Source organism: Silurus meridionalis, chromosome 11 (assembly GCF_014805685.1).
Source record: "Silurus meridionalis isolate SWU-2019-XX chromosome 11, ASM1480568v1, whole genome shotgun sequence".
Lineage (NCBI taxonomy): Eukaryota > Metazoa > Chordata > Actinopteri > Siluriformes > Siluridae > Silurus > Silurus meridionalis.
The window spans coordinates 8,483,344-8,509,498 of NC_060894.1; the positions used below are offsets into that span (position 1 = coordinate 8,483,344).

The following is a 26,155-nucleotide window of genomic DNA, read 5'->3' on the forward strand; positions in this document are numbered from 1 at the left end:
GGAAGTTTAAGCTTGCCATCTCCTCCCTCAGGAGAACATCTGGCCTTCAGAGGACTTAGTACAAATTATTACAGCAGTAAAACCACTTTAAACAGCGAAGAGTAGTACTTTGCACTCCATTCTGACATGTGATCGTTTAATTAATGTTAAATCGGTTTTCTTATGTTTATTATATTGATTCCTTCTAAGTTGGTATTTTTATTAGAATGTAACGCCGAAAGGGTAATGTTAACAAGATGGCGGAAATCTGGTCGTGCAAGTAAACAAGGACGCACGTTTTTTAATCAAATACTCTCATACATCAAAACAGTGTTGGAATTGTGGAGGACCAAACATTTCCTGGGTGGAAGTCAAGTATAGTATGTTTCTTCCTCTACTATAAATAAGAAAAGCTCACAACCACTTGGAGTAACTGAGCATGAAAGAGACTTTAAGTGGCAAAATGCAAATTCTTCACATAGTATTAAAGTGGCTTGGCAGGAACCTGATAATGGAACTTCTCTAGGTCTCTGGAAAGTGTGCACACCACATGTTTTACACACTCATGGATGAGAAATGTGGGTGGTGGATTTTATTTACTTACAAATCTTCTTTTTTTTTTCTTTCTTTTTTGTTTGGGGGTCTGTCCAGGTTCATACAAAGTTCCACTGCCGCCAAGCCCATGCAATGGGCTCAGACACCTCCTGCCTCACTTTCTCCTACGATGGAACCACGCTCGCTTCACGAGGAGGTAAGCTATGCTCTACATCAACAGTGTTGCTGTCCGAAGGGGACAAAAATGCTGCTATTTCACCCCTAACCATTCCTAACCTAGAGGTTATAACGTCTGACCCTGACCACAAAGCCGTATTGTTGCGCAAAGATAAAGATCTTTTCTTTGCACTAAAACCAAAGTGACATGCAACTGTAAGGATGGTTGGCAGGATTGACATGGACACACTCGCTCGAATTTTGGCTTGCATTACAGGCCTTCCTTTGAGCTTGCACTTCCCAGCTGGCTTGTGTTCATCTAATGCAGCTTTAGTCAGCGGAGTCATTGGAGATCCCCCGTCAAGGCGTTACTCAGCCTTTAGTGTGATGCATCCGAGCGAATTCTGACTTCAGAACAGTCTTTCAAACCGCTGTGGCGTACACTGAGTCTGATTCAGGCGCTAGCACAATTGATCTTATTCAGTTTTTCCCCCTGTCTCATTCAATTACATGGCAGAGAGAAGAAGGTCTTTGATATTTTTTCTTTCCTTCTTGCATTGATGTTCAAATTACTCATCTTGGCATTCAGCACTGTTCTCAATCTTGACATTTTCCTCTGTTTTGTCTGTCTTGCAGGGGATGACACTCTCAAGACATGGGACATTCGCAACTTCAAGAAGCCTCTGAATGTTGCCACAGGGTTATGCTCATACTTCCCAATGTAAGCCAGAATATTCACAGCGGCTGCCTTCGCCGTGGTATCCTAGCATGTTGATAAACCCAGTGAAGCAGCTTTAAATAAAGCACTTAATCGCTGATAAAGCTGTGTGTTATCTCGTGTCTGAGCACAGGACAGACTGCTGCTTCAGTCCTGACGATAAACTCCTGGTGACGGGTACTTCAGTGAAGCGCGACCAAGGGAACGGCAAACTGGTCTTCTTTGACAGAGAGTCCTTCAAGAAAGTATACGAGATCGAGGTGGCTAGCACGGTGAGTGTGTGCCAGCTGTATACACAAAGCACTGACTTATTTTTATTTTCCATAAATACAATTGAGATGATGCATCGACTGCAGGTGACCTTTTACCTCCCAGAAAAACATCCGTAGTGGACAGTGGTGAAAAAAGGTTACGGCTAATGGATTTAAATGTTAGTTTAGGTTCATTTTTTAACTCTGTGTTTATTAAAAATTGCTTATTTTTAAGCAAAAATCTTTAAATGAGCCAATCAGCATATTCTTTGTGAATGATTGACAGTTTTGCAGGTCTTTTGATTTTTTGAGTATTAACTGAGATATTTCTTCTCACATTAGTATTAAATAGGGCATTTCTTTGAGACTTGGCAACGCATTGTAGATTTGACTAGATGGATAAAAATGCTAAGAATTACAAATATTCACTGAGTGCTTACTGATACAACTACTGCTACAGTAATATACACTTGCTTTTACGTATAGATTTAACATAGTAATATCAATACTGGAAAGTTAAGTGACTGTTTCAGTCGTTTGAAAGTAAGCTCTGTCAAGATGAAATGCTTCACCCTGCTGAATTCTCAATCTATTTAACTTTTACAAGAAAAAGAAAGTCCTTCCTGACAACTCTTTCTTAGCTGTCTTCTCGAGTGTTCGTTTGATGCGAGCAAAACATCTATATCAGGAACTCTCAGTGAGAACGTCTGGGTGAAAATCTCAAAAGCGTGAGTGCCTCCAAGACGGCTCCCTCGGCCATCCGTGATGGAATGCGCTCTCGAGATGATTTGTCATGGGAGCTCTCTTTGGATTTAGATTTCCCCGTCACTTCTTCTCTAGTCATAACACAGAGGTCTGAAGAGGCCCCCGAAAGCTTTTCCCTCCATCTGGTTGCCCATCTTCAACATCATCTTCACTGCGAAGGTGGAAACCCCATCTAAACTTCCTGGCTCTCTAAACCCGACAGCTTTTTTTTAATTAAATAAAAGAATCGAGAACTGTAGGGCGTATCCTTTTATATTCTTTATTTGAGGAAGGCGTTTTGCACTCGTTTAAATGCTGGCGGATCTCTCTGCGTGAGTTATTTATCGGATAATTTGCCCCGGCGCGACCCTGGCGAGCTCGCTATTTATCATGTTTATCTAAGGTCCTCGGCAGGACAGCTGAAGAATTTAAGTGGCGTCTCTTTATGAAGTGCTGCGCCAGGGAAAGGCCACCAATCATACAGGTGTAAACATTCGACATAACCGCAGCGGCGGGGTCGTGCTCTGGGTTAGGAGGCGGGTGGCGGCAAACACATTTTCAGGATGGTTTGGGGTAAATAGGCTCGTTCCTGAGGTGTGAAATTCTGCCGAGACGTTTAATTCTTCACTGGGGTTCGAGAGACAGGCACCATGGGTAAGCACAGCTAAAACAGAACCTCTCTTCCTTTTTTGTTCCTCCTCTCAACAGTTGCTGTTTAAGTGCAATTAAGATTTCTGTAGATATCACCACGCACGGAGAGGTTTGACACAGTAAACCCGAGTCGCCAGAACAAAGGCTTTAGCTCATGCTAAAATATATATACACTTAAATGTAATCAAACCACATGAACCCACTAAAAGCTTGTCCGTTGCGGATTTTATCCGTTAGGACATGATGCAGGTGTTTTAGCGTTTGATGTCTGACTTCTTCCTATGTCCCTGTGCATGACACAACGCAGAAGGATGGAGACAGAGGCGTGATAAAAACGTTTCCTCCAGCCGCCATCCGAGCATTATTTTGAAATATTCGTCCAAACATCTCTGACAGCCTCAAACCTTTATCTGGCCTGTTGCTTCGTTCCTTTTGTTGTTAAGCGGAGTAGATAAATTCCTGCGGTTTTTTTCTGTTAACAGGGGCCCTAGGGGCTGGCATCTAGACCACACGGTTGCCATTCTCACAGCATGTGTCACACATGCGTATTTGTTTGTCTGGGCTACAGTACACAGCGCATGCTTCACTGACCTTGAACACAAATCTTCTTCTCATTGCCACAGCGTAGCCTTAATCTTTGGAATGAAGGTTGAGGTGCGGCTGGTTTATATATTCCTTTATTTTTTACCGTGCTTTCAGCAAGGTGCTATGAATTCAGCAAATCTAGCTGCAGCATTCAGAGTCTACTTGATCTTCTTTTGTGCCTGCACAGAGTCTCTTTATGGCACATGTTCAGTCTGGCTCAGTTCTCCAGCTTGCACGCTGTTTAGGAAAGATTCAAGATCAAAGGGGATGCCTCAGTTGTAATTCCTGCAAATGCTGTAATGCTTTCTGGCAAGGATCGGATTCTCACATTGGACTCTTCACGCGAGAATCCTTACAATTCCAGGCTTCCTTGTATTGGTCCATCATTTACTAGCGCAAAAACATACAACAGCAATGTTCCCTTCTCCAGCTCCATTGGACAGAACTAACTGATTAATAATCTATATCTAATTATCTAATGCTTTTCTATAGCAACAGATCATTCACAATTATGTGTCAGACACTTCTTAATGCATGCGGTATTTAATAGAAAAAATTTAGGATTTCTTTTATTAAGGAGTTTCCAGTACATTAAAGAGAAGTAAGTTTTCTGGTCCGACGAATCAAATCGAATTTTGCATATTTTTGGAAACCACATCCTCCAGACTAAAGAGGAGAGGGACCATCTGGCTTATCAGGGCTCAGTTCAAAAGTCTGCATCTCTGATGGTATGGGGTGCATTAGTGCCTATGAAATGCACAGCTTTTACATTTGGAAAATGGGCAGCTTTCACATTTAGTCAGAACCAACTGATTAATGATCTATAACAGTAGCGCCTATTTGTAACGCATCGTTTCGTTAGCAGCAGATAATTCAAAGTTACATGTATGTCAGACACTTCTTAATGCAAGTACAGTAGTGAAGTTTTAAATGTATAACTGCTGATATTTGAACAATCTTTTAGTAAGAAGTCTCTTGCACATTAAAGGTGAGTAGGTTTTCTGCTACAGGAAAGTCTTCAGAGCAGAAAATTTCTTTTGCTAATGTAAAATAGCAGTTTTTGTCTGTAAGAAATCTTAAGGAAGGAATAACTGTCTATGGCTGCTCTAACACAAGTCGTAACAGGACTCTCTATTGTTGTTGTTCCCCAACGTTATCTGTGACTAGAAATGATAGCGGACAAAAAGGCTGTATCATTCTTTAATAAATGAGACAATTGTAAACTTAAAATTAGTTGATGTAAATATATCGAGTTGGATTACCTGACTGAAAATGAATCGTGTTTAACGTTTTTCAATCTGCAGGGTTTCACAATTCTTCAGAATTTGAGCAGAACACATTGCCAAGGAAATCAAACTGTGTGTGTGTGTGTGTGTGTGTGTGTGTTTGTGTGTGTGTGCGCACAACACATTCTGTCACAGGACAGTTGTTAGCCAATGAAGAGCAGACATTTCTGAGAAAAAATATTGATTGCCAGTGGTTTAGCGGATGCAGCGAGCACGATAGCAGCAATTTATTCCTATGTTAATGAGCGTGTGTATTTTAATTTTTTTCTCTTTTTAAGTGGCTTTCCAGCCAATTCTTTAGTGCAGTACTAATACTTTAAGGGACGGGACATGCTCTGCACAACAATACCACAACATCCTGCTTTTCCTGGTGGTTATTAGTTTATAGGAGAACCACATGGTACCTCCTACCTCATATGGTTTCACACATCGCTAGGAAATTGTCAAATGCGATAATAATATTAAATACAGCTCTAAGCAGTATGCCTACTTTTGTACTATGCACATATGGGCAGTAATCTTATATGTTGCTCTACAATCTAATCAAACTCAAATAAAGTAGACGTTTGGCAGTAGGTGCAATTTCTTTCCTCCAAAACTTGCATGTTTTTCAAACCTCTGCTCTTGCTGCATTACAGGGCAGCATAACACAATCAAAACAATAACCGCCGTCTTCCTCCTACACATGCTTACAGACGGTTATTGTCACTATGACTGACAATCGGCAGAAAGGATCCCATTTCTCCCACCCAAAGAGAGAGGATGGAAGAGCAAGAAAAGTTGCTTCTGCTTTTGTATACTTGTCATATTGCAATGCCACAACGGTCATATTTATATTTATTTATATTAATTTGGCTGCAACAGCTCGGCATCATGTGCATGGATCCTGAAGTCGTGTCTTAGAAGCTTGTTAATGCTCATGCTCCTTCTGCTATATTTGGAGATTCAGTGCCCCGTATTAGCCCCAGCAGAGGTGTGTTAGAGCTGCACTGGAGCGGAATTCTCATGTGCTGCTTTTTGATTAATGAGCTTGTGTAGTGCTGGCAACCTGAAGGATGAAGCCTGTCTGACACTGATTTTATTATGTACACTTAAGTTTAGTTAATTACACTTAAAAAAAGTAAAAGCTTGCAGATGAACTTCATATATATATATAGATAGATAGATAGATAGATAGATAGATAGATAGATAGATAGATAGATAGATAGATATAGATAGATATTATTAAATCATACTTTTGCATCAGCAAGGCTGCTCTCAAAGGGAAATAGCAAACAAACTGGTTACACAAGCTGTAGTTTTCAAGCTGTTTTGAAGAATCAAGAGAGGTCAGTGACAAAGAAAGGACTGGAAGGCCAAGAAACCTGATGACAAGAAATTTCTGATGACAATTTTCTTTTTTGAGAGACAGGAAGTCAGCAAGGATATGGCATAGAGCACCCAAATTCCAAAAAAAGTTGGAAAAAATGCAGACACTCCAGATGTAATGGAAATCACTGCATTGGCTCCAAAACACTTCCATAAATCATTGTCTGTGATACACATTTCACTTGTCATCCTCAAATGCAGGTTAAATCTCAGTCATGCAAAGAAGAAGCCATATGTAAACATGATCCAGAAACACCACCATCTTCTCTGAGCCAAAGCTCATTTAAAATTGACTTAAGTAAAGTGGAAAACTGTTCTTTGGTCAGACAAATCAAGTCCTTTTCCAGACTAAAGAGGAGAGGGACCATCCGGCTTTTTTTCAGTGCTCGGTTCGAAAGTCTGCATCTCTGTTGGTATGAGGGGACATTGCTGCATATAAAATGAGCAGCTTTCACATCTGAAAAGGCACCATCAAAAGTACACATCTTTTTCAGGATGCATATTTCAGCAAGACAATGCTAAATGCATTCTGCATCTATTATAACAACATGTCTTTATAGCATGTCTGCAGAAGTGAACTGGCCTGCCTGGAGTCCAGACTCCAGCATTTGGCACATCATAAATCGAAAAATATGACGAAGACGACCCAGGACTGTTGAGCAGCTAGAATCCAGTATTAACAAAAAATGAGACACGATTCCTCTCCTAAAACTCAAGCAACTGGTCATTTCAGTTCCCAGACACATGATAAATGTTGTTAAAAGAAGTGGGGATGCTACACAGTAGTAAACATGGCCCTGTCCCAAGTTTTTGAGACATTTTGCGTCCATCAAATTGTAAATTACCATATTTTTCTTAAAATGGTAAATGTTCTCAGTTTAAATATTTTATCTTTTATGTGTTCTATTGTGAATAGAATCTATGAGGGTCTAGGAGATTTGCAAATCATTGCATTTAAAAAAAAATAAAAAATTACCTAGTGCTTGAGTTTTTTTGGAATTGAGTTTTTAAATAAAAAGACCGAAAAAAAATAAATATGGGTGGTCATGAAACTGTTAAAACAACAAAACTGGTGGTGGCCTAAACCTTTTGCAAAGTACTATATAAATACATATGTACACCAACAAACAGTTTTCCTTTCGTGTGTGTACATGCACTGAAACAAAACACGAATGCAATTGTGACATGACGTAATCGAGTCATAGTTACAAAGAGATTTCTGGAAAGGAAAAGTCTGTGATTGGTGTCGACATTTTCTAAATAATGAAAATGAATCTGCAATATGCTCAGGCTGAGCCATAGTCCTCCTCCCCACATGGCTGGCAGACCCAGCAGGCTGACGATAAAGCTTTATTCTGGGTCAAGCGAACTTAGCTGAGCCAAAGAGGGTCTGAACAGCTGAACAGTAAGCAGCTTTGCCCATCCACACACCCTCTAATGCTCCTGTAGGTAGCTTCTGGCCCAAACACTTTCTTTTGCGCACTTTACCACGAACACTTGTTTAGAGTAAAAGTCAACTTGCTTTTCCACTCCTCCACTGCCTCGAGTGTTTATTCTGCTCCTCTCATTGTACATTGCTGTGGGTTATTTTTGGAAGGCTTATATATATATATATATATATATATATATATATATATATATATATATATATATATATATATATATATATATATATTATTATAATTTTTATATATTTATATATATTTATATATATATTATATTTTGTTTTCCACTTCTCTGCTTGGGCATTGTTTAAAGAAAGGGGGTCATTGTCTCGTTTCGTTGTAGTGCTTAAACCTTCATATTGCAGACTGTCTTTGTGTCTGTCTGATGGACACACACACACACACACACACACACACACACACACACACACACACAGAGTCACATCCTCCATCTGTCACACAGAGAATGTGAAATCCAGGCATCTACCCAAAGCCCAAATATAGTCAACCACAGCTTAGTGAGAAGGAGAATCCTCTCTTGCTGCGTCTCTGCAGCTCGATGCCGCTGGCTTACATTCTGGAGTTTTGTCATCACTGTTTTGTTCTGCATTCTGCATAATTCCTTTTTTTGGCCCATGATTTTTCTATCTGCCCTTCACTTTCCTTTCTCCCCTCTCTCTTTCTCTCTCTCCATCTCCAGAGTGTGGTTCGCTGTCTCTGGCACCCGAAGCTGAACCAGATCATGGTGGGGACGGGGAGTGGCCTGGCCAAAGTCTACTATGACCCAGTCAAGAGCCAGAGGTGCAACTAAGCTCCTTTCCTGTTCCAACTTTTTCACCACCGCACAGGAAGAAATATTAGCCATGTGTGCCTTTAGCGTGACTCAGATCAGTAATTACTCTACACAGGGGTCAGTTAGAGTAGCGAGGACCGGTGGGGGAGAGAGAGGGAGACGAACAAGTCTGCTGAATTAACTACCGGCTGTCCCATCAGTTCCAGCTGGGAGGCTGTCAGATGGAAACCGTTCATTAAACTGTCCCGTTTGAGTCCATTAGCAGTGATTACTAACGGCAAGGACAGCAGGGCCTCACACACTGCCTATCTGGAAAATCATTGCTTGCAAGCATGCATGTGATTTACTGATATTTCATGATTTGGAAATGTTTGAAATGTTTTTTGGTGGTTCCCCCTAAATCCCCCCTTGTAATATTGATCTGTCTGTTATCAGGTGTTGCCACATAAAAAATAAATACACTGTTGCATTGCATTCCAAAACCGCCCGCTATAAACGGATGCCACCCCAAAAATGATATTTTATGTATAGAATACTGTACTGTATTAACATTTTTCTTTATTTTTATAATTAATAATTAAATTTTTATTAATACATTTCATTATTTTAACATAAAACTCCATAAAAACAATTCCCTAGAAGTGTTTGGTCTATGGTGCTCTCCACGAGAGACTGGGAAAATCAGCTATACAAATTAGTTATGTGGCAAATGCAATTCCGTGATAAACCGGGGCGCGAGATTCGGACCGTGGTAAAACGGGGGATTACTGTATAATGACATTATTCTGCTTCAACAGTTTTATTTTACAAAACTAAAAAATTTAATGTAGAATTCTATATAATTGTGTTCCTGACATGCTCTTGTTTGTATTTAGGGGCGCTAAACTTTGTGTGGTGAAGAGCAAGAGCAAAGAGAAGCAGGCAGAGACGCTGACGCAGGACTACATCATCACCCGTGAGTACCCGAACCACATGCGTGCAGAAAAATGCACGCAAACGACAGAACACCTTTACGCACTCCATTTTGTGCACATACACGTTTACATTAGGAGAACTGTCAGGGGCATTTGTGTGGGGATTAGAGCCACTCTCTAAGGTGTCCATCACCGTTCACTGCTCTCACAAGACCATTAGTGCATCTGTATCGTGTGTGTGAGTGTGAGTGTGAGTGTGTGTGTGTGTGTGTGTGTGTGTGTGTGTGTGAGAGAGAGAGAGAGAGAGAGAGAGAGAGAGAGAGAAGAGAGCGTGTGAGTGCTTTCCATCGGATTGCTGTCTCACGCGGCCCTTAACCCGCAAGCCATGGTGCCATTAGCATCCGTCACTCCATCCGCCACGCGCCTGGCATGAGGGCTCCAGTCAGGTCAGTGCATGCCACATGCAAACCCTAAACACATCCTGATCCTCCGCCCACACGAGACACACCTCGCCGTCAAAACTCATTTCCCCCCACGTAAACCATTAAGGACTTTCTCCAGTGGCCGTAGTAGTGTTTAGCATTTAGCGCATGATTAAACCAGTGCTGATGCTCTGTATTGTTAGCCAATAGGCCCGGCCGAGTGACGCATTCCCGGACGGCTATGGAAAATTCAAGGAGGGAAGCGGAATGATGGCCTATTGAGGGAGAGGGAGGCAGAGCGATTGAACGTGTCACCACTAACCTCTTTGCTTAATGTAGCATGCAGGGGAAGAATTAACACTGCACAGTGACAACAAGGCTCCTGAATGGAAAATCGCTTCATCTTTCCTACTCCTGATTTATTTTTTTTCATCTCCCCACACCATGATTCCCCCCCTGTCCACCCCTTCATACACGCACAAACAGACATAAGAGTCATGTGACCGTGTTTGAGACTCCGGGAAATCGGGAAACATTAATCAAAAGTAAATAAAAACACTGCGAGCGTTACAACTTACCAGGGTTGCTATGATGGTGCCCAAGGGTGGAGTGGTCTGTTTACGATTTTGTTTTCTTTTTCCTAATCTTTGTTGTTCTCATGTTACTGAGTTGTATAGTCAGCTTAATACATGTACGTGTATTTGTGTGTGTGTCACTGTATTTTAATTTTTTTCTTCCCCAGCCCACGCATTGCCAATGTTCCGCGAGGCCAGACAGCGCAGCACCAAGAAGCAGCTGGAAAAAGACAGACTCGACCCTGTGAAATCCCACAAGCCCGAGCCGCCTGTGTCCGGCCCAGGTGATGTAAAAGCCCTTGTGAAGCTGCAGGCCCCTGTAGTATCTCCCGTCCTCTTGGCTGCAGTTCATGAGATCCTAGATGCCGTGGGATCTAGACTGCGGCTCTGAGTAAACAAGCTGTAAGATTACATTAAAGACTTGGCGGAGGACCAGACGTGACAGGCTTTGGCTCTTTTCCTCATTTCTGTTTTCAGACAGAGGTGAGCAAAGCTCAGCACAGAAAACATTCTGATTTCCTCAGCCTCTATATCTAGGCGAAACCTGTCAATCATACAGGACGGGTTTCTCCTCCTCACGTCTGTAAACCGTCCTTTAATATAATCTCAGTCTCTGGGAGATTCCCCCCGATGGCCGAGCCTGTAGCAGGTCTCCCTGTCTTCCATGTTTAAACATAATGTAAATATGTTTCCTCCAAGCAACGGATGTTTTTCTTAATGTTTAGCATGTGTGTACATGCGCTGGAGGTCGGGTGGCCCGGGCTTTCCTCGGCCATCTCACTTTACAAAGGGCATTTATGTTATTTGTGTTTATACAAATGAATTCGACTTGTATGCTTTGCATCATGATGGCTTTTTTCTCTCTGTGGTTTTTCACACTACCGAAAAAAAAAAAAAACAACAGGCAGGGGAGGTCGTGTGGCAGCCCACGGAGGCACTCTTTCGTCCTTCATCGTGAAGAACATCGCTCTTGACAAGACAGACGACAGCAATCCTCGCGAGGCCATCCTGCGCCACGCCAAAGATGCAGCAGAGAACCCGTACTGGGTCGCCCCTGCGTATAAAAAGTAAGCTGTCTGTGATTACGATGGAAAAAAGCAGAGCACTTGGGATGAAAGACAGGTTTGATTGGATTAGATTTGATTAGATAGGAAATTTTCCTTAGGAGAATAGGAAAAAAAAAACCTGGGCAACATGGAGTCCCTCACACACACACAGCTATTGTCAGTGACAGGTCCTGATGTAACGAGAGGCCTGTGTGTGTTTGTGCATGAGGGAAAGATGTGTGTGTGCATGAGTGCGTGACTCAGGTCAGGTTGCACCTGCGTATCGCATCGTTGTTGTCACGCCTTGGCTGACGGATGCATGAATGTTTTAAAAAGCTGTGTGTGTGTGTGTGTGTGTGTGTGTGTGTGTGTGTGTGTGTGTGTGTGTGTGTGTGTGTGTGTTTAAGGGACTACCTGAGCCAGCTCATGTTGCAGGTTGAGCTAAAAAAAAAAAAAAAAAAAAAAGAGGCAAAGGTCCTCCAGTGGAAATCTGAATAAAAGTTTATCAGATAAATACGCCTTACATTTTGCATTAAATGGTTTCTGAAAATACTTTCTGACCTTAAGTCAGATTTAAAACCATGTTTCAAAATTGATTAATTTGAAGCAAAGTCAAATTCTTTACACATCAGTGCTGCATCATGTATACTTTAGGTCTGGCTGGAGATTAAGATTTTTTTTATTTTTTTTGTGATGTACTTTGCTCTGTTTTTATAAACCAGTGGCAGAAACCACATAAAATGTCATTGAGGTTACTGAACCCGATTAAAGCTTGAGCCAAGTGTGTAATTTAGGCCTAAATAAGGTTTAGTTATAAACTTCCCACACTTGAGCACGAGGTCATATAGTACAGTACGTGTCGGCTGATTTGACTATCAGGTTCACATAGAGCTCGAGTATCAGCAGGTTTTGAACATGACAGGATGTTGAAGGTCGTAATTTTATGTCCTGTTTACAAGTAGTAAAAAGAAAAAAAAAAGGAAAGTGGGAGACTGTTAAGCACAGATATTTATTTTGGTTTTGTATCAGCATTTTCTGCGTACGGATCACGGTGCGGACACGTGCGGCTTTAGCTTCTCTCTCACTCCCAGGAGAACTGAAAAATGCTTTCTCTTCAAGTGTCGACTGATAAGAAGCTGTCAGGCTGCTATCTCTCCATCTCTCCGTCTCTCCTCCGTCGCCTTTCCCATCGCGGGATGTTTACCTGGACTGGAGCAGATGAATGAACCAGCTTTTTCGCAGGTGGTCCGTGCAACACCACTCGTCCACACTGACAGGGTCTGATCAGGAACAGATAGGATCACTAGATCGGCTTCTCTGTGAAAGGTGTTAGTGGGGAGATTTATAAACTCCTGGCTGTTGATAAATTATCCTTTTTTTTCACCCAGTCGGACAGATCTCGATAGAGTTCTCCAGACTAGACTAGTCCTAGCTAGAGGTGTTTCAAAGGTTGAGCCTTTTACATATGCAGGTTGATCTGCTGCATTATAGGCAAGATTTACTTTTGTGTAGAATAATATGTTTATTAAAGAAATATTGGATTTAAATTTAGGTCAGGTCCTTTTATCAGCTTAAACACTAAATCCCTTACCCCAACTAATCCTGGCACTTCGCCATATCAAGGATTAGGCAATTATCTTGCCTAAACAATAACATGTTTGTTATTCTGTTTATTATTAGCTTTGGGTTTTTTCAGAGTCCCACTCTGGGTTGTTGTTATAGATAATGTGCCCTAACCTCCTGTCTAACAGGTTTGAGAATATCAGCAACACACTGTTACACAAGACAATTTAGAATATTTTGTGCTTCAGGGCATATGTTTGACATATGTGAATGAAACTTCATGACCACCTCGTATAGGATTCGTTTCCCGTCACCATAGTTTGCATAGTGTTTTGAGCAATGCTCAGTTTGAAACTTAGACGTTGCGATGCAATGTGATGCGTGCCTGAGCGTCGGCTTGTAACTCGAGCTCCATCATTGCACCACAGCACAGCCTTTTGACAGCTACTGGTGTTAATGACACTGTCGACACTAATGATTGCTATTGTAGCACTTCCATGCACAAATGATCCTGTTTCTTTCCTTTGTTGGCCCGCCTTAATTGCTTTAATCAGGTGGCGCGGCAGAGAGTAGGCCGCTGTGGACCTAGACACACACACACACACACACACACACACACACACACACACACACACACACCTGACCTCAGTAACCTGCCCACACAGAAATACTACCCAGCTGATACATGAGAACCTGGAAACTGATTGCACGTCGAATACATAACTTGTCCATCACCAGCGTCTTTGTCTTGCGCCGTTACCTACGACGTTTCCATCCACTAACGAACCCTTGGCTCCGCTTCCACAGTAATTACTTGCACCGGTGGTCTCGATGAACTCATCAAGGAATGCTCTCGGCCCCAACAATGGGGTGTTTAACGACAGGTCTCCGTCAGCGGTTAATCAACTGCACCCATAAAACCTAATTTGTCTGAAATGTACTGAGCCGGTGTGTGAGGTCAGTGTTGCCCTTTGCAGCAGAGAGTACTCAAAGATAAGGAACCAGGAAAACACAAGATTTGGTCTTGTAAAAGCAAAACGTTTCTCAGGAGCACTGGGGTTGTAGTTATCTGCAGTTATTCTCCCCCATCTTTTATAACCTGAACTGCATCCACACCATGACTCACCGAAGGACCAGATGTTGCATTTTAATCACTGTATGGAATTGAGTGATGAAAGTCGCGGAATGGTTTAATCCCTTTCGCTCGCTATAACTCTCCCCCTCTCAATCATTTTTTATTTATTTATTTTTTTTCAGGCTTAATTTTCTCCTCCGTCTCTCTAACCCCTTTTATTCGTAATCTCTTTCTCCAGGGACCTCTGTTTTTAAAAGTCTCAGCAATGCCAGGACTAACAGTAGCTCCGGGCTATTTCTTTTTCAGCACGCGGCCTTTGTTTCTGTAGCCCGTCCTTGATTTGTCGGCATTTATCAAAGCGCCTACTTGTTGAGGTTTTTTGTTTCTTATAACTTTCATAATAAAAGATAAACACGTTGCCAGATGTGGACGTACTACTCCCGTTGCTCCGTCTCTAACATTTACTCTCACTCTCTTGCGCAGGACTCAGCCGAACCCCTTGTTTGCAGAGGAAGAATCCGAGGACGAGGACGCCAACAAGGAGCCCGAGTGGAAGAAACGCAAGATCTGAAAAGCGAGGGCTGCTTTAACGCTCTTCTCATGGAATCGGTGGAGTTACCACCTTGTGTATATTTTATTAGTAGCATGTTCAAAATGTACTCACTTGTTTTAATGTAAAGGAGAGGAGGAGAAATTGTGTGATAAAGAGAGGGAGAGAGAGTGTCAGCATCATGCAGTGCTCATGTGTAACTGATTTGTAGGTGCACGTGCAAGTACTGAATGTACAGTATGCTGGTCTGGAGGCTTTTTTTTTTTTTTTTTGGTAGCTTGTTTTTAAAGATTTTCACTTTGTATTTTTGTTGCAAAATAAACACGCTGTGTGTGTGGTCGGTGCGAGCGTTTGCAATTCCTGCTAAAATGTTGCTTTTCCCCTCCAAAATTCTTTGCAGAATTATTCACCATTTTTGGTGAAACCTTGTCAAACTCTTTCCAAATGATGTGTGACCGTCCATTAATTTCTCCAAAAAGCCAAATGCGGCGTTTCCTTTTTCCTTCTTCATGAACACACTCTGCAATTTTGTTGTTTCTTATTTTTTTTGTCGTAGCTCCGATGTTTGTGCCGAGGTGACTCTCGGCCTGTACACAAACAGGAGACTGCGTGCTGTGTCACAACAGATTCCAATCTGCTGAATCTCAAGAGCTCTGATCCATCTTTTTGTCCCTAAAACCCCCTCCGCATCTCCAAATTACAACTTTTCCACCAAACGCTCTGTCTCAGTCAGTACGGGCGTTTTGGTAAGCTCCCAGTGACTCACTGTGTTCAGTAAATATTTATTTGAAATCATTTTTAGCTACTTTTCCAGCTCCTCAAAAGCTACTTGTGCAGATTGGATTATTTTTTTTGTTGGCGGTTTTATTACAAAAGCAAAATGTCAGATGATTGTTTTGCGAGCCAGATACAACATCTGAAGTTTTTAGATTGACCTTAAAGTGATCAAACACTTCACCTGTTCACCTGCACACACTTTAAACTTCTTTTTTTTTGCAAATGAAGGAATGGTTTTGATATGCGTAATTATGGTAGTGTAATCCTGATCCACCTCACTTGGCACTAATGTTGTTCCTATAAATACTTCAGCTCTAATATTTCTCTATGCCTAATTTTAGGTCTGTTGCATAATACAGAACCAATAATAAGTGATGGATGGAGGAGGAGGGGCTTGTCTGGTATACATGGATCACGTATTTCCGCTAATTACTGCTCCATGGAATTTACCCCTGTCTAACCTAGAGCTTAAGAGTGAATAGTGTTTTTATCAGGACATATTATCATAACCATCTCTTCAGTTAATTCTGACTTGTACTCAATTCATAATACTGAATTAAATTATATTACACCCAAAACTCTAAATTTCATCAATCCAGTGTGACTTAAAAACGTACAGACCACAAAAACAACCCTCGCCAAAACTTTAAGAAGAAAGTGTTCACTCGAGCCTAAAAAGCAATAATGTTTAGCGAAATAGCATGGTAAAGCCGGCCCTGTGGCCAAATCCATCATCGTCTATTCTGAGTGCTGATGTCAGCAGCTGTCCGCTCCACTCCAGTGTCTGTTGCTATCCATGGAATGTTGGAATGAGACACTGGGTGATGTCACGACAAAACCGTGCCCACTGGGCTCACCACCACACCACTTTAGTTGTGGCCTGAGGGGTGTGTTGTGGGTTTGGCAACTTTGCCAGGATCTCTATATATCAATGGGAGTCTGTCAGTGGATTGGACCACTTCCTTGTTTTCACACCGAGCTCAAATGGCAGGCCGTTTTTTTATGACCAGTATTATAAATACTGGGCTTCCAGAAGACATTGATTTCTAGTATCACTAGACTTTGCTAACTTGAGTTCTTTTGTTGGCAAATTTGCGTTCACAGATGTTTCCTGATCCTCTGATCAATCACAAAATATGAATACAAGATTTTGTCTGGTGCTTAGCTCTTGGACTGGAGATTTACATAGTTTGTCTCCTGTTTGCCATCCGTCTGAAACCCAAAGTTCTGAAGTACCTGGGTTATTTTTTTTTCCAGGGACAATCATTCTTTTAAACAATCACTCTCGTGCAAAAATTTCTTTCAGAATCAGTCCCCCAACCCCAAAAAGAATTGGCTTACAGAATGGAAAGTCATGCGTTTCAGTGTGCAAAATCGAAAAACAGTGAAACACATTGAGAAAGTACAAAGAGAAAGTACAGAAGTTATCCAGCTTCAGTATTTAACCTGAACTGGAATGCTGAGCCAAACAGTGTTCGTACCAGGCGGGAAGTGGTGCATTTTGGAGGAAATTCACGTAATGATGGTTTAAGAGAAAAACTACCTACTTAAAGAAATCAGGTTCTGCAGTTAAGTGAACCTTTTTAGGACCTGGCCCACCAGGTTTGTAAAACAAGCCATTATGTAATCAGATTATAACTGCGCCAATGCTTGCACCATGACTGTGGAAGAGTGCCAGTGGAGGCCAGCTGTAAGGTTGAGGAGACTCTGTGCATCATTTAAGCTCCGCTCTTGCTTTGCGCCGAGCCAGATCCCCTCAGCTTGGTGGAAACATTTCCTTCAAGTGCCCAGATTTACTGCGTGTCTTTACAACCCATAATTGTTTACTGTACAATCCTGAGGCTGTGTTTAGGAAAGTAGAACAGATTTCTTCTCCTTGATCTATTCTCACACTCTGAACTGAGACAGCGGCTGCCTTGAGACTCTTGTGCTTTTCAGTATTTCAGCGTGTCACAGTCATGTAAAAAATGTTTCAAAATGTGACTTGCTTTTTTGTGACTCGTGATTTTTTTTTTTCCTTTCTTTGCTAAACAGGAGCATATTGATTTCTTCCGACATGTAAGTGATAGAAATAAGTTTTATTCTGTAAAAAGTTATAAAAGCAATATTGTACAAAAATAAAAGTCTGTAGAGAACTTTGGTTTAGTAACACAAAACAAGTAAGACATTTTTTTTGTTTGTTTTGTTTTTTTTCCCTCACATGACTGACAAATATACTACAGGATGGAATTGTTACAGTCAACTTTTCTTTCTCATAATCATACTGGAAATAGTTTTCACCACACTATTTTTTTCCCAATAACCTTTCACAAACATAGTCATGACAATAGGATGGTTGAATACAGTGTTGTACACCAGGACAGAGGATTACAGACCATGACTTAGATACAGTTGTGTGTTTGAGGATGGAGCTTTGGGGCTTGCTATTAAACGCACTGTATCACTTTGCTGATCTGGTTTACATAATATGTAGCTAATCAGTTTCGAGCGGTTAATTGGCGATGATTTGAAGTGGATTATGGATGGATTAAATGCTGAATAGAATTTTGGAATTGAACTGTTTGTTGTTTGCACGAGACCTGGTTTTGCTCTGTAATCCATGGAAATGTTCTATTCCCAAAGGCCTTTCCGTGTGGCAGCGAGCTACAGTATCTAGAACAAAATCAGTCTTCTCATCCCATGACATACACATCACCAGCTGTTTCTGGTAGTGTGTGTGACTCTTCATGAAAGCCCTGTTTCTGTGTTTGTGTGTAAGTTTGGGATCTGGACTTTGTACTCTGCCTGTCCTGCTTTTTAGGCATGTGGTGGGATACACAGAGTGGCTCTTTTATAGAGGTTTGTTCAGTTTACCTGAGAACTCCAGACGAAAAAAAAACAACGTTGAAATCCTACGGAGCCAGATTAAAATTATTGTGGAATTTTGGTGGAGTTTTGGAAGCAATTGGAAGGGTTTGTGGGCAACCTGCACCGAATCATCACCTTTCTGTCTAATGGGATGAGGATTTCAAGTTTGGGCTAGGAAGGATGTTTTCTATTTGTGATGATGCGTCTCCATGAGGCACAGCATAGTTGCGCTAGAAACCTTTGCTGTAGTGACTTTATTATGGTTGAAAATAAACACAGGGCTGTGTTTTCTCTCGCAAACATAATTGGTTGAGAGAGCAGTTGGAGGACCTATGTTAACGTTTTTCCCCCCAAACTGCCCTGATTGAGTAAACACAATTCTGGTCTACCACAGACCCATGAATTTTTTTTCTTTCTTCTTCTAATTTAGTCTAATTTTTTTTAATGGTGCCAGATATAGCGAGGTGTTAGTTGTGTCTGTCTTTTCTGTGGTGATGGGTGTTTTTATTTTAAAGCATAATTGGTCCACTGGCCTTTTAAGGTATTTTTTTGAGGTTGGACCATAAAACTTTTTTTTGTAGGTAGAGACATTAATGTCCTAAAATTAGTAAGTGATTATTTCCCAGCCCAGATAAACCATGAGCCTAGATTATCACATCGTCTGCTTTTTCTTAAAAACACATGCTCCACTTTGGCACCATCCAAGGTGAAGAGGGGGAAAAAAGCTTTACAAATAAATAAAAACACTCTAATACAATGGATTGCAATAAATAACAATAAGTTAATTAAATTTCAATAAATACATTTTCCATATAGACTATATATATATATATATATATATATATATATATATATATATATATATATATATATATATATATATATATATATATAAAACTTTCTGAATAATAAACATTTTTGTGACTGGTCTGTTCTGGCTGCTGCTGGTTGTGTCTGGGTTGTGAGATAGATGCTCTGCCTTGTCCGCATAGGCAAATTCAGCTATTTCTTAAGAAGCACTTCATATCACTTCTGTGCTGTCCATAGCCTCTCTTCATGCAGGCACCAATCTCAGTGCACCCATCTCTAGCGCTTCCAAACAGCCTATTTTATAGTTTGTGTATACCCAGACTGTCGGGTTGCGATTCGTCTGTGATTTGCTGATGGAGTATGTTATTGTTGCTATTTCAAGCATTTACATTTCAATCCCTGCTTGGAATACTGTGATGCGGTTCTGTAACAGTGAATACTGAGGCGTTGCTCCTGTCGCTGAAGTACTTTTCCTTAAGTTTGTTTTGACATTAAGTCTCACTCCTTCTATTTTAACGCACCTCCACGCAGAATAAACAATGACACACTCAAAACCTGCGATTCTCCTCCAAGAAGCAGCATTTGTCTCTGCACTGACTTCGACCCGTTGGAGTGTGTGGAGATAGACTTCTGTATTTTGTCCCAGTGTCTTTTCACTTGCCCGAGCATACAAATCAGACACAGGCGCACTTCTTGGCGGAATGCTTCTTGAGAGTGTGGTACTCCAAACTGTCATCCAAGAACGAGAGGTCATCATCGAACGCTATGGGTCGACAGCAGGTCTGAGAAGGTGACTCCTTGTCCAGCTTCTTATTTTGGGTGAGGTTGTTCAGGATCTTGTCATAGTTGGTCTCTGAATCGTAACAGGGACCACTGCAGTACCTAAATATCAATTCCTCTTTGGTCCTGTAACCTAACCCCAGGTCAGTCACATTCAGGTGGATCTCTTTAAGGAGGCACCCGCGCCCTTGACCTTTGATAAGTTCATCCCGATTCCCTTTACCCCCTTTGCTTCCACCTCGTCCTCGACCTCTTTTCTTTTCTCCTCGTCCTCTCTCTCCTCTCTCTGTGTTTGCTGCTCCTCTTTGCTTCACTTTTTCTTTCCCCCTGGCTTTAGAGTCTATCTCAGGAGACCGCCGTAATCTGCCAATGGTTGCTGCAATGAAGTCCATTACATCATCAAACTGGTCTGGGTGCAGTCCATTGATGTCATCTTTAAACAGATTAAACAGGAGAAGTCATTATAAGTCATGCCCATTAATGTTTTCCTTTTTTGTGTCTACACTAGTACATAGTTTGTTTAAGGAATAATGTGATGAGCAGTGCATCATTTTCCTGAATGTCTTTTCTATGTTTTGTTCTCGTCAGCTATATGAGAGATGCTTTCGGCATATGACATTGAGGTACAGCAGAATACATCTGTTTAACCACAAACTCGAAACATATGTACTGTCCTGCACTTGAACAGAAAGGAGAAAAATGTAGCATCCTTTGATCTACATGTAATACACAATGATTTCATTATAGAAGGAACTCCGTGAAGTTCCTGCCCTCACATGTCTGCCAAACAGACTGCATTATGGCATCTGGAAAAGGTCTCCTGAAACTATAATAGGTATTTTTTGAAGTTAATTTTGTTATAATTGAACACGTAAAGAAATCAAAACAAAGTGACAGCTCTTAAAATTCCATTATGTCCCACCCTGAGTCAGATAAGACGAGGTAAGAAAGGGTTTATCAGAAACAAGAAAGTCAGGGTATGTAAGAGTTTACTGAAGACAGAGAAGTCAGGGGACTAAAGGTTTCACTTGTCCCAGGTTGGTCAAGATACACAGAATGTTGGAGAAGGGTTTACTGTAGTGGGGTAACTCAAGGTAGGTAGAGAGTATACTAGATCCAGGTAAGCCAAGGTAAGGAAGGGTTTGTTGGGGACAGGTAGATCTAGATAAGGAAGCATTTACTTCCTCCGGATAAGTTTAGATATGGAAGGTTTCTCTGGAGCCAGATAGGTAAAATTGTTAGGAATAATTTTTTTTGACACAGGAAGGTCAAGGGTAAGAAAGGGTTTACTGGGGACAAGAAGGTCAGGGTAAGGAAGGGTTTACTGTGGACAGGAAGGTCAAGGTAAGGAAAGGTTTACTGGGGACCTGAAGGTCAAGGTAAGGAAGGGTTTACTGGGGACCGGAAGGTCAAGGTAAGGAAGGATTTACTGGGGAAAAGAAGGTCAAGGTAAGGAAGGGTTTATTGGGGACAGGAAGGTCAAGGTAAGGAAGGGTTTATTGGGGACAGGAAGGTCAAGGTAAGGAAGGGTTTACTGGGGACAGGAAGGTCAAGGTAAGGAAGGGTTTATTGGGGACAGGAAGGTCAAGGTAAGGAAGGGTTTACTGGGGACAGGGGGATCAAGGTAAGGAAAGATTTACTGGGGACAGGAAGGTCAAGGTAAGGAAGGGTTTACTGGGGACAGGAAGGTCAAGGTAAGGAAGGGTTTACTGGGGACAGGAAGGTCAATTTAAGGAAGGATTTACTGGGGAAAAGAAGGTCAAGGTAAGGAAGGGTTTATTGGGGACAGGAGGGTCAAGGTAAGGAAGGGTTTACTGGGGACAGGAAGGTCAAGGTAAGGAAGGGTTTATTGGGGACAGGAAGGTCAAGGTAAGGAAAGGTTTACTGGGGACAAGAAGGTCAAGGTAGGGATGGGTTTACTGGGGACATGAAGGTCAAGGAAAGGAAAGGTTTAGTGGGGACAGGAAGGTCAAGGTAAGGATGGGTTTACTGGGGACAAGAAGGTCAAGGAAAAAAAAGGGTTGACTGGGGACAGAAAGGTCAATTTAAGGAAGAGTTTGCTAGGGACAAGAAGATCAAGGTAAGGAAGGGTTGACTGGGGACAGGAAGGTCAAGGTAAGGAAGAGTTTGCTAGGAACAAGAAATTCACGGTAAAGAAGAGTTTGCTCAATCTTAGTAAGTCTAAACAAAGAAGCATTTACTAGATCCAAGTAAGGAAGGTTTCACTGGAGCCAGGTAGGACAATGTAAGGAAGAGTTTACTAGACCCAAGTCTAGGTCAATTGATTAAGCATTTCTTAAGAGCCATGTATGTCAAGGTATTTGAGTAAAGCTTTATGATGGAAAAATGCTTTGTGATGGGTGTGATAAAATTTGTATTTCCTAATGTGCTAGCATTAACCATTCTTGCTTTTAGTGAGCAGGCTGACTTTGCTCACAGACAGGTGTCACTGTGCGAATTTCATTAACAATCACCTGCATATCTTGTAGCCAGATGTCTTCTACAGTCTGTGTTAATGCCTGGCTGACTGGCTCCGTACAACAGTATCAGGTGTGATCATGAACACTGTTTGTTTATATACACATTGCCCTTTGACAAAAAGGACTGTGTTTCTTTGACCAGAATGACAGGGCTACGATGCACAGGGGCATGCAGAAGCCAACTGTTTACAACTGACGTTCTAGAGTTGCACACTAATACTGAGGCACTGTAACGTGCTTCAAACCACTCAAATGACTTAGTTGGCCTACTTTAGCAATAGTTTTAGTTTTAACATATTGGTGTACTGTGAAAAACAAACAGAATAACCAGACATTCATAATGGCATTTCAATGTTGAAAAAACATTAAAAGATACTGTTCTAAAGAGGTGGAGTGTTTAGCAAGACATGTCTTACTAAGCATTCCATACCTTATCTAGGAACTTTGCAGATTTACTACTGTGTAAAGACAAACCAGTGCCATCTTTAGTTAAACAAATGGAGATGCCACCCACACAGCTGTTAAAATGGATATAAACACAATGAATGTAAGAGTGAGCTGCAGAGCTAAAGCGTCCATCATCTGCAAAACCTTTCCCATGGTCACACATTTATATGGATTCTCAACAGTATTGTGGTAATGGACAAGGATATTTTAAAGTAAACACATTCTCATTTAATGAACAGAACACTAATGAGGACAAACTATTTAAAGAAGGAATGTATTTTTGGCTGTTGCTGTGTCTCCTGACCTCTCCTGTTGTTTTCAAAAATACATTGTGTTTTGAAATGTCAAATACTAATTAAACCATCTCTGACCATTGTGTACAAAATGCTGAAAATTATGATTACATACCTCTACTAAGAGGAGTCTTTTCTAAGTGGCTTCTGCTAAATAGTTGCTAACCATAGTGGTTTACAAGCTCTAGTTTTCCTGCAACCGCAGTTGGACAGCAGTTTGTTGCCAGTTGTGTTTTTGTAGGATCATTTTGCTTGATCTTCGAAGGCACAAAAAAAGAATTGCTTGATATAAAATTTGCTTGGGAAAATGGCAAATAATTAATTTCACTGCTGAAATAAGATATCAGTCTGTGATCTGTGGGATTTTTCCCTTGTTTATCAGTCCAGCTGATATAATAGTACATAATCATCATATTAAGCACGTTTCAGTATGTTTTGATCATGAAATCACAGTTCTTCTAGAGGCAGACTTACACTGTTCTTCCATGGAGGCTTGTTTCGGAGTGGCTGTTTCGAGATGGGAGTTTATGATTGGGTCCAGGACGAGCAGCTCACTGTGGCGCTCGGCTTGAGGAGCTCTCTTGGAAGGCTGCAGCTTGTTGAAGAGAGGGCGAGCGGATACGGAGCTCAGGAGCAACAAACACGTAGCTAGAACATCCCATAACTTCATTTTAGACTCAGTTCCTATGGAAGGAGCTGCAACGAAACAGTTGAAATATTTCTAGAGGTTAATAAGTTGCTCACTCGCACGAATACATATGATCAAATCACGCAGCGAGGAATTCTTTCTGTTCCTCTTCTGACTTTTAATCCTTTAAATATCGAGTACGCTGATGTGTGACATGTGTGCTCTGTGGCGGGGAACAGTAAAAACAATATTTGTGTTGTATCATTTCAAAGTTTTCTCTTCTGTCCTGCTTAATTTTCTTTTTTTTATAAAAACATTGCTTCAAGCATGCTCCAGAATATTCATGCTAAATCAAATTAAAAGTGAGCTAATGGCCCAAAACCCAAGCATTCTTAAAAAATTGTTATGGATTTCAAGTCATCTTCATTCCAGATGCAGTATTTATAACTTCTCAGAAAAACGCAGGACTGTTTCTACACAATTCCACTTAATGTTAAACAGATTTTTTTGGATCAATACATGCTGAGGAGAAAATGTTATGTGGCAGAGCAACTTCTGTTCCCTATTTACAATTCCTGCCTTCAGTAGAATCACACTTCATATGGCGTTATATGGCGAAAATAATGAACAGTTGATTTAAATAAATCCTTTTTAGAAGAATGATATACTTCAGAAATCCGTGTGTTGTGATTGGTTTTGAAGGTGCATGGGAACTAGCAGATAAAAAATGTTGGTATATAGATATATTTTCAGTATTAGGTTTGGTTGTGTTGGAAGCAAGTTTGTTATTAAAAATAAATAAATACATAATTTATTTTTTTCTCATATATATATATCTATATCTATATCTATATCTATATCTATATATATATATACACACACATACATGCATTTTTAACGTTTGATAAAATTATACTAATAATTCTGCTTAGGTAAAATTCGAATATGACTGAATGAGATAGCAGAGCAAAACCACAGGGCTGCCTGTGAGGTTATGACCCAAAAGTCTCAGCAGGGACTGAGATGTTTTGAAATGTAGAGAAGCATGCAGCGGTGGTGCCACGAACGCAAATAACAGCGCACAACTTTTGCACTCACTACATGCAACACACGCGTAATGCGTAACGCACAACACTGGCGATTTGACTTTCCGTGCACATATACAAGCTCCAAAACCGGATCCATATATACAAGTATTTACTTTTGCATATATAATTTTTTTTTAAATATCTATAGCAGTTCGGATTCACCTTAAATTGGGTCCATGCAGACCTGCAGTTCACATATAAACGCAGTTCCAGATGGTTCGTGTGACATTGAAGGATCCAAAAATGCTTTAAAGAGAGTGTGTCCGTGAGGGGTTTCCCCCAACATAACGCCGTTCCTCATCCATGTATCCACAGTATCCAGTAAGTCCGGGGTTTGTTTTCTATGTGTTTCTGTCTCTTACAGAGAAGTCTGGTGTGTGCGCACGGAGTGGGCACGCGATAACCGGATGCTGATGAGCTCCGTGCCGGTAATTTGAGAGAAATCCACCATCACCGAGTGCCAAAAGCCAAATGAAGACATCGGGGCTCTCCGCGCTGGCGTCGGATCAGTCCGCTGTTTACTACTAAGCGCCGCACATCTTGGCGTCGGAGGAGCGAAACGGGCATCCTGCCCCCAGGGGCACAAAATCAAGTACAGTTCCTCAAAGCGACTCGAGACGCACAGCCCGAGTGTGTCCCGTCGCGGTCGCGCTCGTGCCGCTGCTCATCAACTCCATTCGCTTCTCTCAACACAGATGCGCCTTTACGCGTGAAGTGCCACCGAGCGCACGCGCTTTAAATAGATTAATGGCTCTGACGTTACTCTGAGTCCGCCCTCTCGCCTCGAATCATACGAGGGGAGTGCAGAGAAGCGCGATATTTACTTTTCGTTAATCGATACGATACAGCTTTTTGCACTACCAGTATCACTGAGCACTGCAGCCCCCCTGCCCCCAAAAGATGCAGCCCGAAACCAGAAACCAAGGCACCAAACTGTACTTTTCTGTGTATCACGACTGGAACCGTTTGGCGCTTTAATATACCTTTGCACCTACCTTTTAGATACCTCTAATATACCTTTGGACCTTTAATTAGACTCCCAAGTCTACTTAAATTGAGTAAGAGTCAGGGCAAGGCACAGTGCTTTACAAATCAAATCATCAAATGCATAAACTAAAAAGTAAATGCCCATATATATACAAGATATGGACAAAATTTTGTGGACACCTGACCTGATTTTTAAACTTCCCATTCCACATTTAGTCCCCAATTGCTGTTATAATAACATCCACTTTTCTGGCAAGATGTTCCACTATTTGTTTTTTTAGATTGCTTGTGCCTAATCAGCCACTAAGGTGCTAGTCAGCTATCGATGTGGTATGAGGATG

General features: G+C 41.3%; 2 protein-coding genes across 3 annotated transcripts in view; one reads left to right on the plus strand and one right to left on the minus strand.

The window, feature by feature from the left end:
• Positions 1-15,015, plus strand: part of LOC124393513 (WD repeat-containing protein 70) — a 39,853-nt gene extending 24,838 nt beyond the window's left edge. For both annotated transcript variants that reach the window (XM_046861406.1, XM_046861407.1), the window contains exons 11-18: positions 631-730; positions 1,327-1,411; positions 1,542-1,680; positions 8,440-8,540; positions 9,408-9,487; positions 10,611-10,727; positions 11,348-11,510; positions 14,611-15,015. In XM_046861406.1, coding sequence (XP_046717362.1) covers positions 631-730; positions 1,327-1,411; positions 1,542-1,680; positions 8,440-8,540; positions 9,408-9,487; positions 10,611-10,727; positions 11,348-11,510; positions 14,611-14,698 — 873 coding nt within the window. In that variant the 3' untranslated portion in view covers positions 14,699-15,015. The remainder of the gene's footprint in view (positions 1-630; positions 731-1,326; positions 1,412-1,541; positions 1,681-8,439; positions 8,541-9,407; positions 9,488-10,610; positions 10,728-11,347; positions 11,511-14,610) is intronic.
• Positions 15,016-19,205: 4,190 nt separating this feature from the next.
• gdnfa (glial cell derived neurotrophic factor a) lies at positions 19,206-25,582 on the minus strand. The gene is made up of 3 exons (XM_046860392.1): positions 24,990-25,582; positions 23,586-23,807; positions 19,206-20,324 (listed from the first exon to the last, which is right to left on the minus strand). Exons 2-3 carry the CDS (start codon positions 23,779-23,781, stop codon positions 19,786-19,788), a joined length of 735 nt encoding a protein of 244 aa, XP_046716348.1. The 5' UTR covers positions 23,782-23,807; positions 24,990-25,582; the 3' UTR covers positions 19,206-19,785.
• Positions 25,583-26,155: the final 573 nt, after the last annotated feature.